We start from the raw sequence: 17,035 nt of genomic DNA, 5'->3' as shown, positions 1-17,035 counted from the left end.
TTAGGGTTTCTCTCCTAACCTTTGTGAGACGGATAATATTTTGATGGGGAGATTTTTTCGTCTTTCATTTAGATTGGCCTACTTTTCTTGAGATTGCACCCCCCCTTTTTTTTGACCCTTTTTTCCCTAAGTTTTATTTTTCCTGTGTGCGTGTTCAACAACCTCTGGTTCCAAAATATGGTTCTAAAGCTTCTGTTTTTTCAGAGACTCAAAACTAAAGCGAAAGCCGTCTGCGTGTTGGGCGGCTTTCCTGGAGTGACTCTGAGCTGGAATGAGTCCAGGAGCGTGTGTCTCTGTCTGTTGTCCTGTGTCACCTTTACAGCGACCCCTGCGGCCACATCTCCCTCCCCGTATCCGAGTAACTCCCTGGTCTGAGCTTCTGGCTGCTTTCCCCCCTCTTGCGTGTTGCATCCTCACTTTGTCGGTGACTATAGCTGCCACCATGTACTGTTTTTAATTTCGAGCACAGTGTGAGTCCTCTGCAAATGTGACTGATGTGCCCCCCGCTCTAGGGGCTCCGAACCCACAGATCACTTGCACTTCTCCTCCGTGAAATGAAACCTCTGGTGCTTCTTTCTTTGCCACCCAAATTTCCACGTTTTCATTCTGACCAAAAGACGTTAATACAGTCAGGCAGCTTGACCCCTGTGTTGCATAGTCTGAAGTAACACGTGGTGTCATTTTTACATGGTATCCCAGTGTCCTACGGGGTTATTAATAACAAGCCCTGCCATGCTGAAGGAAAAAAGAAAAGAGAGAATGAACACAGACCCACTGGGCTCAGGGGCAGCTGAACCTGACTCAGGCAGAAAGAGGCGGAGACGTTCCATTTGTCCGGAAAGCGTCCTGCGTGCGGCTGTGTGATAGCGAGCGTTAGAACAGTCCTTCCAAAGAGCGGGTATCAGCGTGATTGCCGGCGCGCAGCCGGAGTAAAGCCCTGATCGATGTGTTGCAGGAAAAGCGGATCGTGTCCCTGGACTCGGCCAACACCAGGCTGATGAGCGCGCTGACCCAGGTGAAGGAGCGCTACAGCATGCAGGTCCGCAATGGCATCTCGCCCACCCACCCCACCAAGCTTTCCATCACGGAGAATGGTGAATTCAGAAACAGCAGCTGCTGACAGGCTTGGAGACCAGCCCGGCCGTGGCAGGAGACAGAAGGAAGTGGCCCCGCTCTCCCGTTCCCAGCCCTGCACCCAGCCCCCACCCCGGGTTCACAGAACGTGGCTACTTCGTTCAGAACAGCAGTGCGGCGAGAAGCTCAGATGAAGGAGGAACCTTGTCTTTCAGGGCAGAAGGCTAAGACTTCAGAAGTGGGTGCTTTCCTCCACGCCTCTGTGTACATAGGGAACTTGGTTCTGGGCCATGTACAGAAAATCCCCCTGTAATATACCCGCTGGAAGTTAATAATGTAGATTACCTTTTTAATTATTGCTATTTTTATCATTGTTTTCCTCTCGTTGAAAGCACTGCAGTTGTTAAGAGAAGGCAGGTAGGAACTATGTGTGAGTGAGAAGTGAGCCCAGCGGCTCAGTAGGTAGAAACCCAGCGTCTGTCTGTCTGTCTGTCTGTCTGGTAGAAGTGCACAGCGTGCAATAGGACATTGTCAGAATGAGTTTTTCAGGGATTCATCTGCCGGTTAAAAGCCCCACTCCAGCCCCCTTGTCCTTAGGGAAACATGAAAATACTAAGATCCAAACAAAACGTTTTATCCCACTGACCAGCCAAGACCGGTTCTGGATGGACAGCTAATCCGATCTGGGGTGCGCTGCGCTGCTTCAAAAGTGGACCTGCGTCCAGACTGGCCCAGAGGAGTGACGGCTGCTGAACCCCTGCTCGTGGTCATTCCCTCTGTCTGTGGCAGGTGGGAATTGCCCCCCTTAGATAGGGGGCTTTTTTTAACCCCAGGTGTAATAAAGGGTGTTCTTCTTCTTACTTAGAGTTTACAGAACTATAAATATCTGTGTCTCTGCACACCCTCTTCACCTTCCCGAACCCACGGCCCTTTCCTCCCCCGCACGGTGGCCGCAGCGCCGTGCGCAGGGCTTGCTCTCTGCGGAGAGGCTCCTCGGACACGCTGCCCGCGAACCCTGCAAAACAGGCACCCTTTCTTCCACGCAGAGAAGGGCTAACCACACCGTAGCAGGAATCTCTGGATATTTCCTATTTAAAAAAATAGTCTATGTGTAAATTATAATTTTTATTTGGGATAAAGATTTTATTCATTGTATTAAGCATATCTCTAGGCAGGGTAACCGTATCTCAACCTTTAACTTTTAAAATGCTTCTGTCTCTAATCCCCGAAGTAAAATTTGGGTAGGAAACCCAAATCTGAAGCGCCACTCTCTGAGGATTACTTTTGTAAAAAGAACCCTAAAAGTGGGAGGCGGCGCACTGCGCTTGCTCCTCCCGTGCTCTCATGGGCTTGTCAGTAACGCCCACGTCACCAGTTGTCATTGGCTTTGTCATCGGCTTTACCATGGGACAGCAACAGTCACGGGAGCCAATCATTGATTTCCTCTTTTCCAAAGGTGTGCAGTGCCATCTTGAACGCCAGCCTTGTTATCGGCAGTATGGAATGTCATCTGTGAGCCATTATACTTACAGACATACACACCTATCTAGTCACACGTGTGTACATACAACCGCCCAAATAGGAAACCTTCATGCCTTTTGTGCTGTGAGATACAATTTTAAAAGGGTTTTGAATCTCTTTAAGCAAGATCTAAGCAGTTTCTATTGAGAAAGAACATTTCTCAAATAAGCTATTGGTGTTTATTTTAAATTATAAACTTTAAGGAAAATTTTTTTAAAGGAAAAGGAGAGGAGAAAAAAAAACCTGACCTGAGGGAGCCGTGTGCGTGGAGTGGGTGTTGCTGTGTGACAGGTACATGGAAGGGAGCAGAGAACAGGTGTCTGTCGGGGCGCTCTGGGTGAAGCCCAGACGGCGACACCGACCGTCCCTTTCTGCTGCGCCCCAGCCCGCCCTCGACGCCTTAGTGCTGCCTCAGGCGGGTCTTTGTGTCGGACCCTGCGTGTCCACCACCTCACCACAGCCCCAATCCACGACCCTGTAAAGCACTTCCCTTCATCACACTCCCGCCTGTGCCTGTGGGACACCTACAGTGGGTTTCTCGTGGCGCTTATCTGATCTGCAGGCCCCGCACCCACAGGCTCCGTGCCTGCGTGCTTTCTGGACCCTTGATAGTTATTTTACATATTCGTATCTCTCCCCTCCAAGCTGAGGGCACACTGGTGAGGTCACTTATTTTAATGGGAAAAAAAGTAACCAGTTCTGCAATAGTGCCCTTTGTTGGGAGGGCGGGAGGCAAACATAGGTCCGCTGTTCTCAGCTCCAGCCAGGCTTAATTCATTCTTTCTAAAAAGCCTTCAACTGCGCAACAGAAAATCTGGCAAAAGAATTGTCAGTTTCAAGGGCCTGAAGTATGTAACCTGGCGATGTCTTGCGGGAGGTTGGAAAGCTCTTGGGGTTGGTTATGGATTACAGAGAGATGATGAACTCACCTGGGCGGGGGGCTTGGGGGAGACACAGAACATCAAATGTGGTTTTGATGGGTGAAGTTTATCTCGTTGGCATGCGGGCGCTCCTCAGAGCTGCCTGCTTTGGGAGATTGAATGCCCAAATGTTTGGATAGGTTATGCAGCCCTCTAGCATCAGGTTATCTCGAATGAGGAGAGTAAAAAAATCATAAAGTTGGAAGGAAGCTAGAAGTTCGGCGTTGTTGCCAGATGTTAAATTCTAGATTATCCTTTGAACCTGTTTCTATCCAAATAGTTCTCTGGCTTTTTCTTTAGAGAATGCTGCAGTCCACAGAGCTTATTCTAAAAGGCTTTTTCCCTTACGTGTGGAAGAAGGCCGCAGCAGCTGACTCTCTGGAGGTGGCTGCTGAGTCGGCTGCTCCTGGGCCCAGGTGGGTGCTGGCCTCTGTGCTGCTGGGAGGAGGCACCTGGTGAAGCAGAGGTGGGTTCAGATGGCCAGGTCTTAGACTTCTTCCACCCAGCACATCGCCACACCACGGGCGCAGAAGACACCAGGGTGCAGTGGAATCTGGAGGTCAGGGGACATGCTTGCTGGGTGCTTGGCCAGCTGCCCACCAGACGTGGCCATTAACAAGGACAGTGCTGGTGGGATTCAGGAAAAGAGCTTCATGTTCCCCTTTGATGTCACTGGAGCAATACGCTTTCTGGGCCAACAGCAAAAAGAGTTAGATTCCCATCAAGTTATGTATTCCCTGAGTCCCTGCAGTACAGGCCCTGACGGGAACTTCTGAGGAGGCAACTGTTACAGACACCTGAGCACTTCCTGTGGGTCTGGGGCCACGTGTCAGTAAGGGGAGGTGGCCAACAGAGGTGGCCGGGCTGCTGCAGCTTTGGGCTTTTCCCACCTGGTGTGAGCTGGTCCACATTGGCTCTCGCGGGTCAGCTTGCACCTCTCCCTGCACACCGTTGGACAGTGCAGGGAAAAGCAGGATTTTCTGTCCACGCCTGTTGTGTGCCCTTGAGAACTGGCTTGACTTGGGAAGTCAAGCTTCTCGCGCCTTCGTCTGCCTGCGGCCTCTGTGCGTCCATAGTTCTGTGGGCCCCTGGTGCATGGACTGTCCTCGGGTACAGCAGTCTTGGGCAGTCCTTTCTTGGAAGTCCCACAGCAAGACGATTGCTGTCATGTGACCTGACCTCAGGGTTTGTTGTGCCTCCCTTGGAGGTTCGGTTCCAGTCGTCTCAGCTGGGAGTTCCCAAGAAGGCTGATTGTGGGGCGGGGCTTGGGGACAGCATGCGCTGCAGGATACCGAGTCCCACCCGACCCTGAGCCCTAGGCCTGACCCGGCAGCACTGGGGCCCATGCCACAGCCTCAGTGGACTCCCCACCACCCCTGTGGAGGCCGCCTCCTCCCAGGGACTGCTGGAAGGGCCTTCTCCTCCCCACCCTTCCCCCTTCTGCCTGGTGGTGGCGCTCCTGCCTGCCCCAGCAGTAACCATTTGCCTTCCCGCCCCTGCCTGGGGGCCCAGAATACTGGATACTTTGTTTCCATCCCTCTATCCCTTGAAAGGACCTATTTTACTAGTTTTTTAAAAGCAAGCTATACTGGGGGTGTTGAATTTTTTAATAGAATCTTTTTATGTTTGAGTGATTGCATTAGTTCTAGAAATATCCACTCGTGGTCAGGACCCAGTTGGAAGCTCTTGAGTTTAGAAGACAAAAGTGATGCAAATTGCATGAGATGGGGTAATTCTTTTTCGAGGCCTGATAGAACCTGAGGGAGGTAACAGGACCCTGAAGGGCACCAGCACAGTGGCCTCTTTCTCGGGGCCCAAGGGCTGGAGGGAGCAGGAGGGTTTACAGCTTCGCCTGCTCTCAACACACACAGGTTTGTGGAAAGGCGTCTCCATGGCCAGCAGGTGCTCGCCTTCCCGAGGGCTTCCTCTTCCTGAATGTCAATCCACCTCCTAGAGCACTGGGCCCCGACTTTCTCGGGTTGTTTAGAATGTATTCTCTCATTTCTTAGGTTTGGTGACAAGTGGTTCTCTCTTTTTTAAAGTGTACCGTATGTGTTATGTGTGTGTATATATATATATATATCAGTTAAAGTAACTTGAAGTTGATGGGTTTGACATTGTCTCAAGAACCCGAGGTCTCGTTTTCATACCTTCGGGGGGAGTCCTGGAGAGACGGCTGAACCTCACCAGTCTGGGCGGGGATCAGTGGAGCCCCGGGGGGTCCGCACAGAAGTCCTTTGGGTTCCTGATCAGTTAAATCCTCAGGTGTTGGCATCAGCAACCCAGCCGGACTTGGCAAATGCGGGAAGCCACCCAAGAAACGCAAAGTAGTGGTTTTTGCCCAAAGTTCATCATGCATTTTAATTTCTTACTCAGTTCTTGTTTTTCATTCAAATGCCCTCGTTTTTCCCTAGGGAATTTTTTAGTTTGGGACCTAAAACCTGCTTTCCCTGTTGTAGAGAGAGTCCCCCAGAAGCTGTGTTTTAGGGACCCCCAGCAGCTGCATGGGGGTTTACCTGTGTGTATAAATATCACACCCAGTCGTTTCTGAGCTCCCACGGGGGAAATTTCACTTCCCAGTTCACCAAAAGGTTAAATGCTAATCGATCCAGTGACCGCTCTCCTGCGGAAAAGCTGAAGTAAACAGTAAGGCTGAAACGCTGACGTTGCTGAGACGTTTCCTAGTTACCTTGAAACTAACCCGAGCAGACACAGCAGCACAGTTCACTTGAGTCACACCTGCGAGGAAGTTACCTTCGAAATTCGCTTTTCTTTTTCATCTCCAGGGCCTTAATAAAAGTGTGTTGATACACAGAACTATTTTACAACGATAGCTCTAAATAATTTATTTTTTATTTCAAGAAAGAGAAATACACCTTAGAAAAACAAAACCCAAGGTTTTATTTTCTTTTTGAAGCCATATTTTCGTGCTGGTAGCACTTAGGCCGCCCCTGTGTGAGCCCCACTCCTGCATTTCACTACCTGGGTTTGTTCTAAAGAAGATTTATTTTTGTTCTGTGAATAAATTTTGATGGTTCTTGTACATGTACAGATATAGATGCATTTGAGGTCTTTTATTGATAATCCTACAAAGAATACGAATAAACTTTAAACATTTCAGACTAAAGTTGCTATGGTATGTGACGGATTACTCTCTTTCTTCTCGCATGTCTTGGGGGGATTAGGACACTCGGCGAGAAACCAGGAAAAAAACCAGTGTTTGCAGGAACGTTATTCTGAAGGTACATTTTAACATTAAGAGCGATGCCTTAGACTTTCCCACCTTACAGGTAAGAAATATTTAGAGTTAGGACAAATGGCACGAACATACAGTACGGTATTGTGATGACACCCTAGAGGGCACGTCGTTCTAGAGAATTTGAAATCCCTTTAATAGATTGTTGCTGGGAAAGGACGGACCCACTGTGTTTGGAAGTGTGACCCCACTTAGCGTCCCGGGCCACCACTGTCCTCTCCTGACCCCCCAGGTTGATAGGGTTCGTCTCAGGGTTTTTGTTTTTCTGTGCTTGTTTGCTTGTCGTTCTCAAAGTTCGTGTCCCCAAATACCTTCTCGTGCTCACCTGTCTCATTCTATAAAGTCCCAGGGGGGTGGGTTGCCTGTGTTGTTTTCTTCTGAGTTGGGAGGAGATCTAGGTTCCACACTCAGCCTAGCCTCTCCCGGGCCCTGGCGCTCTCTCTCGTTCTGAGCTACTTGAAATTAAAAGAACGCAAATGCACTCAAACCCAGACAAGACCGTGTGAGAAGGAGACGGCAGATCAGGAGACCTGAGCTACCTTTTGTCTCCTTCATGCCGACCCACGGCAGCCTGAATCGCTCATGACCTAATGTTAGCTTTAAGACTTCTTGGATCTGAAACATCAAAAAGAGAAAAACTGTCACTACTATCTGTGACCTCGTCATCTCCACCACCATCCCCTCCCCCCCCACCCCCGCCAAAATGAGAAAGTGATGACGAAGGAGACTAAGGTGAATGGCTTAATCGGTGCTTCTCAATTGGGACTGGTCCTCAGAATCACTTCGGAATTTAAAAAAGCAGCAGCAGGGATGCCTTTGGGTTCCACATCAGCCGATTCAATAGGAGCTGCCTGAGGACCGCAGCCAGGCTTCTTGTGGACGTCCCCAGGGGTCTAACCTCAGCCATGGTCAACAGCCACTCGTCCATGTCGGGCTCTGAGCACCCGTGAACGTCTGTGACAATGTTTCTCTGTCCCTGTCCCTGGAACTGCGATAAGTTGACCACTGGTGTTTGCCTTCTATCTGGAATTTTAAAATGCTGCTAAAACTGATAATATACCTTCCCCACACACCTTGTCCCCACCAATTCCATTCTTCAAATCTATGAGGTAGAAATTCTCTCCATTAATAAGGGATAGATTACAATTCAACAAAGGTGACCGGAAGGCGGAATTACCTGTTTTGTCCCTGATCTTTCTATTACTGGCTTTGATTTAAAACAGACGGTGGATGGCTTCTGGTTTGCTTGCCCCACCAACCCCCTCAAAAGTCCTTGACTTTTATAGACCTGGTACTCAGCACTGCAGTGTTATTACTTGCACTTTTTCAAAAAAAAAAAAAAAAACCATATCAGATGCTGAATTGCATCTTTAGCACCTGTTCTTCCTTCAAGAGTAAAAGGCACTGAGAGCTCTCCAGTTCCCGGCCGTTCCCTGGGAGGCACACACATGCGCCCCGTCGCTCTTTCTAGAAACTTGAGTTTGTGAGATTTTAGAATACATTGCCAGGGTGTTCTTTCTTTGGCCCGTGAGTACATTGCCGTGAGCTACCAGATAAATGCCAATCTTTTCCATAAAACTATGGTTTTGACTAGATGACCCTTAAGGAACTCTGGCTCTCATATCACATGATTCTCTGATATGACGGAAATAAGTGCCCTGAGGCCATATTTGAAATCAGCTTGAGGTTTTTGTCACAATATTTATGAATGATTCTTCCTCTTGACAGTCTCCCATCTCACGTACTTTAAAAAAACAAGGGAAAAACGCCTGGGAGAAAGGCACACTGTGAACAAGAATAATGTTGATGACGATTATAATGTTTATGTTTATTCAGCCCTTACCTAAGCACTTGGAATAATTCACTTAATCATAGAACCAACCGTATGAGCTAAGTACTATCCTTCCTATTTCACGGGGAAATTGAGTCACAGAAAGATTACGTTACTTGCCCAAGGTCAACTAATAAGTGGAAAGCCAAGGCCCCAATTCCGGCCCTTCTGACTCTGCTGCCTTATCTTTGTTTGTTTGTTAAGAGCTCAGGAAAATTGTTGGCAAGAGTAAGAAAAAGACCTGAAAAGCTCTCAGCACATGAAGCCATCTTTCACCCTGAGCCCAAGTGATGGCAGCGGGAGCAGATGGGCTCATCTCCCAGCGCCTTCTCTCTCGCTGTCTGGGTTTTGACGATACCATTGCCTCGCCTTGTTCCGTCACCTGGCTGATCAACACTAGACTTGGGCAGAGGCTCGCCTCACTCAGAAATTGCTCTTTTATGTCTCCTGGGTCCACCAGAGCTGGAATGGTGAAGTCTGCCTTCCCAAAGATTTGCCCTGGAAAAGAACATGCTACCTGGATCAGGGGAAATTATCTCCCTCCTGTTTGAAAACGTCAAGTTCTTAGAGGCCAGGAGTACACACTGGACACTATCATTGGTATGTGGGATTTAGGATTGCAAAGATGGAGAAGAAAGAAACTACTGAGTAGGGGAAGGCTCAGCCACAATGAGGACCAACCAACCAGTTGAAGACTCTGAAAGGAGAGTCTTATGCCATGGGTAATGCTGGCCCTCCTCCCCCGCCAGGCAGTGATTTCCCTTTCTGTGTTTTCCTCCTTCCCTTTGATAACTCTATTTAAAGTAGGCGCTGCACACCGTGCTGGAAATATGCGCCCCTCTCTGGGCCCAAGTCTGTAAAGGCCACTCTGCCCCAGGAAACTCGAAGTCCTCTGAGCCTGTACGCAAGCTCAGCCTTGGGCCGTGAGCCACTGGAAGTCATCACAGGAAGTACTGGCCCATCACCAGACTATATCTGTCCAGCCGTCGATAGTTTCTAAAGCACATAATCATCTCACTGGGTGTTTGCAGCCGCCCTGGGGTGTAGGCAGGGTAGTTTCTACAGCCCCCTTCTGCAGGTGACAAGGAGGAGATTCCGAAGGGAGGAGGATGCTCCCTGCATTTTCACCGTAGTCAGGGTCCTCGTCCTGTTCCTCCTGTTAATAGGTGTCCCCAACCTTGCCAACGTGTCACGCCATCTTCCATAGGAAGGTCTCGAGCACTCTGCACTAAGGAGTGGCTGTCAGATTGAACTGCTTGGTTGACAAGAGGGGGAACTTGGTGACCAGAAGCAGTTACCTGATGCTGACGCTGTAGCTTTTTCTTGCCCCTTCAGTTGGTTGGATGTGCTCCTACGCTGGGCCTGAGGGGCAGTGGCTGAGCCTCTTACACCAGTGCCACCTCCTTCCCTGGGCACGGCTGTGGGAGGGGAAATAGAGGAGGTATTGCAAAGATCGCCGGGAGCAGGGCGGTCTGAGGTTGGTGGCCACCCCCGTGCTGGGACACAGGCACGGGCTGCCACTGCTGTGTGCACAGTAGCTGCAGACAGAGACCTTCCAGTCCCGACGTGCTCCCCAGGGCGGGGGGACCAGCCCTTGCGCTGCTGCCCCACCATGGCACCCAGGGACCCCCAACATCTCCATCAAGGTGCAGCACCTCAAACTCAGAGTGTTCCAGAACCAAACTCAGCCTCTCCCCAGCAGCATCCTCTGCCCTGTGTGGCTGCCCGTCTGCTGAGGCCCCAGCCAGCGACCCCGGGCACCCTCGGCTGCTACCTTACCTGTCACCGGCTCTCAGGCTCAGTCACCAAGGTCCTGTCAGTGCCTTGCAGACGTCTTTTTATTTAAAATATTGAAATAACCACTTGCTTTTAGGGTATATTGTTGTAAAGTATTCAATGTATTCTTCCCCAGGCCCAGGGACAGCCACCGTTAACTTGAACTTTTTTAATTTGAATACGGCAAGATCTACCTTATTTTCCTTAAAGGCTGAGCAGCATTTCATTGAATGTACCCAAACTCATTTAACCAGTTTGCTTTCAGGGGCCATTGGATTGCCTCCAGTTTTCCAGTGTGATACACAGGGCTGCCCCCACGAGCTGTGTGTGGAGAAGGCGTGTACGTGGGTGCACCTAGTACTGTTACTTCCTTAGTAAGGGCCCACGGGCAGAGCTCCTGCACGGAAGGGCGTGCGCCTCCCAGAGCTGACTCGCACGGCCGCCAGGGTGGTGGCGCCAGCTTCCCGTCCTCGCCGGTGTCCCAGAGCGCGGATTCGCCCACCTTCTCTTCGGCTTTATCACCTTTTTAAATCTTTGCCAAACTGGTACGTAGAAAAAAGTTAGGTGAAAAAATGCATCTTGCTTTCAATTTGCATTTCTGTGATACAGTGAACACAGCTGAGCATTTCTTTTTCAATGTATTATATCGCTTCAGGAAAGGTCACTTGCCCACGATGGAAAAGCTGCTCCCTCATGTCCCCTCCCATGCTGCTGCTCCTGACCTGGCCCGGTCCCATCCCCCAGACCACATCAGTCCGTCTGCCCCACACGGACAGCCCCTACCTCCGCTCCCGACAGCCTCTTCTTTCCCCACCCGGGCACCGTAAAAGTCCCTGATGAAATGGGTAAATCTGTAAAACCCGGAAACACTCACATCGCATCACCCGAATCTAACCACTGTTAACGTTTTCACACAGTCCTCCCAGTCCACGGATGTTCCCTTTCACACTGTTGTGACTGTATTGTGCGTATCATGTTGGGTCGTGCTTTTTTCTTTAGCATCTTAACACGGTCCTTTGTCCCATGTCATCTGACTCCCTGGCTTCTGCTAACTACAGATCAGAGCATTCCGCACACTTGCCAAGCGCCTCTGACGGCCCCACCGCTGGCTGCAGGATCAGGCCCTTCGGATTCTGGTCCCTTCCTTCTCCCTTCCCCAAACTCTTTCCCAAACCATACGCATCCAGTCTACCTGTCTTTGTCCCTGCTGACCTGTCTGCCAGGAGGAACCTTCTACTCTTCATGGCCTGATGGAATCCCCCACTGACTTTCGTCCAGTTACAGTGGTCCCCCTCTATCCCTGGGGAACATGTTCCAGCTTCCTCTGTGGGTGCCCGAAACCATGGAGAGTACCAAATCCTAGCATACACTGGGTTTTTTCTTTTATATGCATGCATACCTATGATAACGTTTAATTTCTAAGTAAAGCAAAGTAAGAGATGAACAACGGTAACTAATAAACTAAAATGATTATAACTACATACTGTGATAAGAGTTATGTGGATGTGGTCTTTGTCCGTGTCGGCCATTTTCAACCTTTTTCATCTCATGGCGCACATACGCTAATGACTAAAACTCTGCAGCACACCAAAAAATATATATTTTGCTGATCTGGCAAAAAAATGGGTAGAATTTTGATTCATTCACACCAGACAGCTATTGTTGTGTTGGCTGTTGTCTTTTTTGTTGTTGTTGTTAGCCGAAGGGAAAGGAGGTCAGTGCCCCTGACTGAATAGCCAGGTACTGCGCGTTTTAAAAATTCTCGCGGCACACGGGTTGAAAATCGCTGCTCTCCAGTGTGGGCAGAGGGGGACAGCCCAAGATTTCATCATGCTACTCAGAACGACGCCCAATTTAAAACTTATGAACTGTTTATTTCTGGAATTTTCCATTGAATGCTTGTTTTGGGACTTGGGCTGACCACAGCTAACAAAGGATGGTGAAAGCCTGGATCCGGGTGGGGGTGGGGGGGCCTGCCGCACCACCTTCTCCAGGCTGAATGACAGTCACACTTGTGGTGCAGCGCTCCCAGGCTGCCCTGGCTGTCTCTATCAGTCCCTGTTAGCCTAAGCGCTTTTAAAAACAGGGAGAGGTCCTGTTGGTCGTGGCATCCACAGTTCAATGCCTTGTTCAGAACAGGCCCCCGGGAAACAATTGTCGAATTAAATCATCTACTGATGTGGGAAACACTATGCTAAGCCTGGAAAAGATGAGAAGAGGCGTATGAAACAGTCCCTGCCTATGAGACTCCGCAGTCTCCCTAATTCATGGCTGTGACCCTTCATAATCGTTTATAATTAATAAGATGAGAACGAGGCCAGCCCTGTCTATCCAGCAAGGTAAGGACAGAGGAGATGAATGAATCACTAATCATTTCACTAGTGAATTGAGATTAAAGCGGTCATAACTACCATCGAGTATCTGCCAGATGGCAGGCACTGAAAGATGCCTCGCGGCAATGGTCATTTTCTTCAGTGTAAAGATGAGGAAAATGCAGTTCCGAGAGGCAGGAAACTGGACTGAGGCCACACAGTAAGTAGTAGGGCCAACATTCCAACGTTCGCTCTCCCACAGCCTAGTAGGTTGCTTCTCCCCCAGATCGCCCACCCTAAATGATTATCCCGGGGGGGGGGGGAGGGTGAGCAGGGGCCCTGGTGGTCAGAATACCCTGGAGAGTGGACTGGCATGCAGCCTGGGGCCAGAGACTGTGGCCTGGCACACCCCCACCTGCCTCGTCTAAACCAGCCCCACCTGGCAGGGAAGCTGGGGCTGGGCCTCCCAAAACAGGAGCCTGGCTCTGGGGCCAGGCCAGGTGGGGTTGTTAAGCCCCAGCTTCGTAGGTGGGAGGACATGTGTTGCGGCCCAGGTGGCTCCTAGGGGTCCTCGCACATGCTGCGAGCACGGGGCTGTCAGCCCAGGGCACGGGATGCGCAATGCTTCCCCGGCCCAGCAGGGCCCCCTGAACCTGCAGGCCCTGGAAAGCTCCCACGTGGCTCAGAGGCGCACGGCCCGCTGGAGGTATGTGGCTGACTCAGGGGTACCGCCACCCTGGGGGAAACTGAGGCACCACCAGGTGGGGGCCGGGGAGCCGAGCCAGAGGCCTGTCACTGCCCCCCGCAGACTCATGGGCTTGCAGTCGGTCACGGGGTCCCATGGGTGTGCAAGGACGCGCTCTGGGCAGTGAGCAGCGTGGTCTAGGGTCAGTCCTTGGGGACAGAGGCATCCCTCGGGGCCACAGCTCCTGGGGTCTGGGGAACCGCAGGGACCTCGGAGGCGAGAGCTTTCGAGCCAGGCTGTGGGAGTTGCAGGGTGGGCGGTGGTCCCTGGGGCACGAGAGGGGCTTCCGTGAATGCCAGCAGGATTGCCCAGCGGCACGGCTGGGGAGAGACACACAGGCACGGATGGGAGTGAGGAACCCCATGCAGGGCTGTGTCCCCTGGGGCCCTGCAGTGGCCCTGCACTCCCACTGTGACAGGCGGGAGGGCCCCCTGAACCCACTGGGTCCAGCCTGGGTGGCCAGCAGGCCTGGGGCAGCCGGGTGTCACTTGAAACCTTAGATGGAGAGCAGAAGACAGGCTCTTCGGGGCTCCTGAACCAATTCTGACCACACACACGGCTCTGGCACTGTGGCCTTCAGGGTGAGGGACACGCTCCTAAGCAGCTCAGAGAGGGTGGCTCCTGCAGGATTTGGGCCTCCCCTCAGCGCCCCAATCCACCTGCAGCTCCTACCTGCAAGCCCCACCCTTTGCAAGCTAACATCTCTGCCTGCGTTCAAAACCATCCCCTCTGGGAGGGAAATCCCCTGGTAACTCCAGGAGCTGGGCCCATCCCTTCTGTGTCCCCGTCACGCCTGAGACTACACAGGTGATGCGGCCTTTCACAACTTTCTCCCCAGCTGCGGTCATCTCCTTCAGAACCAGGCCTGCCTTCTCTCTGCGTCCCCAGCATGAGTGAAGCTCTGAGAGCAAGTCCCCTCGTTTTCTCCATGTCCTCCAAAAAGGCAACAATACCTTTCTCTGGGGCGGGAATCTGGGAAGAATCCAGGACAACTGTGAATTTGCCCTCAGTGATCCTAGTTAGCTTCGAATCTAGGGGAAGCAAAACGGGCAATAGCTGTGGAGATGTTTCAGGAATTGAAAAATGTTCAGGGAGCATGCCGTCTCTGTCATCCCCAGCCATGTCGCCACCGCAGAGTCCCCACGGCTCAGCCCTCATCTGAGAAGATGAGCCTAGAACTAGAAGGGGTCCAACCGGCACCTCTCCTACCGCCTCTCTCTGGGTACCCAGCCTCAGAGGCTTATGATTTTTTATGCTCTGTGGCTCAGGCCCTTGTCACCTCACCTGAGAGACTGCCCTGCCTCTCATGGGTCTCCTGGCCCTGGGACTGCAGGCTCAGTGGCCCTGGGAAGAGCAGGCCTGTGAGTAAACTCTCGGGGCATAGTGGTAGTAGGTGCCGAGCCCCGCACACAGTCCTGTCCCGAATTGGGGTACCCGCAGCCATTCGGGGAGGTTGATGGTGACTGAGGCCTCCTTCTCCCCACCCCAGCTCGCCAGCTGGGTGGGGGACACAGGGAAACCCCTCTCTGTGTAAGTTGTCCTTGGCTGCCACCTCCTTGGCTCACCTCTTTTCCAGCCTCTCCCAAGTCCCTCTGGGAGGGTCCATGGGACCCACCCAGTGCTGCTGCTTACCGCCCGCCCTCTCCACTTCCCAAGCCTTGGACACCCCAGGACCCAGCCAAGAACTGGGTCAAGCACTGCTACAGAGCAGAAAAAAGGGGAGTGTGCCTGGCCTGGACATCATCCCCACAGTCTCTTTCGAGGAGGGAGTGTGGCCAAGCTGGGGGAGCGCTGCTGACTCTCGGGGTCCAATGGCGGGGTCTGCAAGCAAAGACCAAGAGTGAGTGTGAGGGGACCCACAGCTCCCCCAGGTCTGTCATACCTGCCAGGCCTGGCAGAAGTCCCGCCAGGCACGGCCAGGCCAGCCTCCATCGCAGTGACCGCAGCCAGGAGGGCGCCTGTATTATTGTACGCCGGCCTGTGCCAGCCGTGGGACAGGGGCTTCTGACGTCCTCAATCCTCACAACAGCTCTGCCAGGGGGAGACCTTGTTCTTGTTTTACAGAATAAGGGGATTCTTTGGGGCCGATAAAAGTGTGTAAAATTAGTGCGGATTGGACAATCCTGTGACTGTGCTGACACCCACTGAATCGGACACTTAAAAAGAGTGAATTTTAAGGTGTGTTAATTATATCACACCCAAAAAAGCTGTTATAAAAAAAAAAAAAAAAGGAAGGATGGGAGGAAAAATAAAAAAGAAGAGAGAAGGCGGGAACAGGGCCTACTGCTGAGGAGACATACTACCCACAGATCCAGAATGACCGGGGTGGACCAGGGTGACTGCTGGCTGCCACCCATTCATGGCGATAATAACAACAGTCGCCAATATCTTGTGGGTGCTTACTGGGTGCCAGGGGCTCTACTAGATCTTTATAGACGTCCTCACGCAGTCTTCAAAGGTGCCCTAGGAAGTGGGTCATCAGTTCCATTTCGTGAAATCTATTTTCCAGATGAGGAACAGGAGGCTCAGAGACGCTGCCCACCTATTTCTAGCAAGTGGTAAAGTCTGTGAGTCTACATCCCATGCTTTCAGCCACTTCATTGCTGATACTAATTCCTGTTGCTAATTGCTAATGCCCTGAGGCCACATGGGGCCCCAGTCCATTCTTTAAAAAGCTCCCAGAATTAACAGAAACACTGCTCCAGAACTCAGTTACCCTCAGATTGGAAGTGCCTCCTTAGCTCTATCCTCAGTGCCTCCTGCTGCTAAGCAAACCCATTGCCCATCCCCATCTGGCCCGGGTGGGCCGAGGGCCAGTGGGGAGGACTGCCACACACTGTAGAAGCAGATGAGCGGTCACAGGGAAGAGCAGGCCTGTGAGTAAACTCGGGGCATAGTGGTAGTAGGTGCCGAGCCCCACACACAGTCCTGTCCCGAATTGGGGTACCCGCAGCCATTCGGGGATGCTGGTGCCCAGGCCGCTGGACCAGCTCAGAGACCCAGAGGCCGCGTCAAAGTAGAGGCCAATCCAGGCCTCCGTCTCACTGGTGATGGACCTCAGGGTCCCCTTGGTGTCCACATCAGTCACCGTCTGCAGGTCGGCCAGGTCAATGTGGTAGGCACGGCAGCACAGCAGGGCCACCAGCCATGTCTCTCCTTGGTCAAACCGCCTGAAGGTCAGCTGGCCATCTGGACCACCACTGGGGGCCAAGAACAGAGAGACCACACAGCCGTGATTCCCAGCGGTGGAGGTTTGGAGAGGGCATGCTTTGGCACCGCCTGAGGGATTGATTCCAGAGACCTGAGAAAGGGAGCACCTCTGTTTGCAGAATTGGGAGTCACGTCCTCTCATTCACATGGGCCCCCCAACTATCTAATACAAACCCGTTCCCTGGAGCCCATCAGGTCTTGCCTGACAGTCCCTCACTTTCCCTCTCTAAACTGGTGTTTAAAGCTACCCTTCATTCAGCACCTACTACTCACCAGCCCTCACCTATGCATGTGGGCACATCCCCTTTGTAGTCCCCACTATAGCCCTGGGGAGTGGATGCCACTAACTTCATCTTACAGAGGAGAAAAGAGCCCCGGAAGGAGACGACC

The 17,035-nt window shown here is 51.8% G+C and overlaps 2 protein-coding genes across 10 annotated transcripts in view; one reads left to right on the top strand and one right to left on the bottom strand.

Annotated features, from left to right (window-relative positions):
• The window catches only part of RASAL2 (RAS protein activator like 2), a 270,409-nt gene extending 263,767 nt beyond the window's left edge, over window positions 1-6,642 (top strand). For all 9 annotated transcript variants that reach the window (XM_053915605.2, XM_045189246.3, XM_053915606.2 and 6 more), the window contains one exon: window positions 956-6,642. In XM_053915605.2, coding sequence (XP_053771580.1) covers window positions 956-1,098 — 143 coding nt within the window. In that variant the 3' untranslated portion in view covers window positions 1,099-6,642. The remainder of the gene's footprint in view (window positions 1-955) is intronic.
• Window positions 3,860-16,787, bottom strand: CLEC20A (C-type lectin domain containing 20A). The gene is given in 5 exon segments (XM_053915904.1): window positions 3,860-3,967; window positions 7,333-7,386; window positions 9,021-9,100; window positions 16,273-16,328; window positions 16,330-16,787. Coding segments are annotated over 5 exon segments (756 nt in total).
• Window positions 16,788-17,035: the final 248 nt, after the last annotated feature.

This window comes from Desmodus rotundus, chromosome 12 (genome assembly GCF_022682495.2).
Source record: "Desmodus rotundus isolate HL8 chromosome 12, HLdesRot8A.1, whole genome shotgun sequence".
NCBI lineage: Eukaryota > Metazoa > Chordata > Mammalia > Chiroptera > Phyllostomidae > Desmodus > Desmodus rotundus.
Note: the sequence above shows the minus strand (reverse complement) of the source record. Positions and strands in the feature narration are given on the sequence as shown.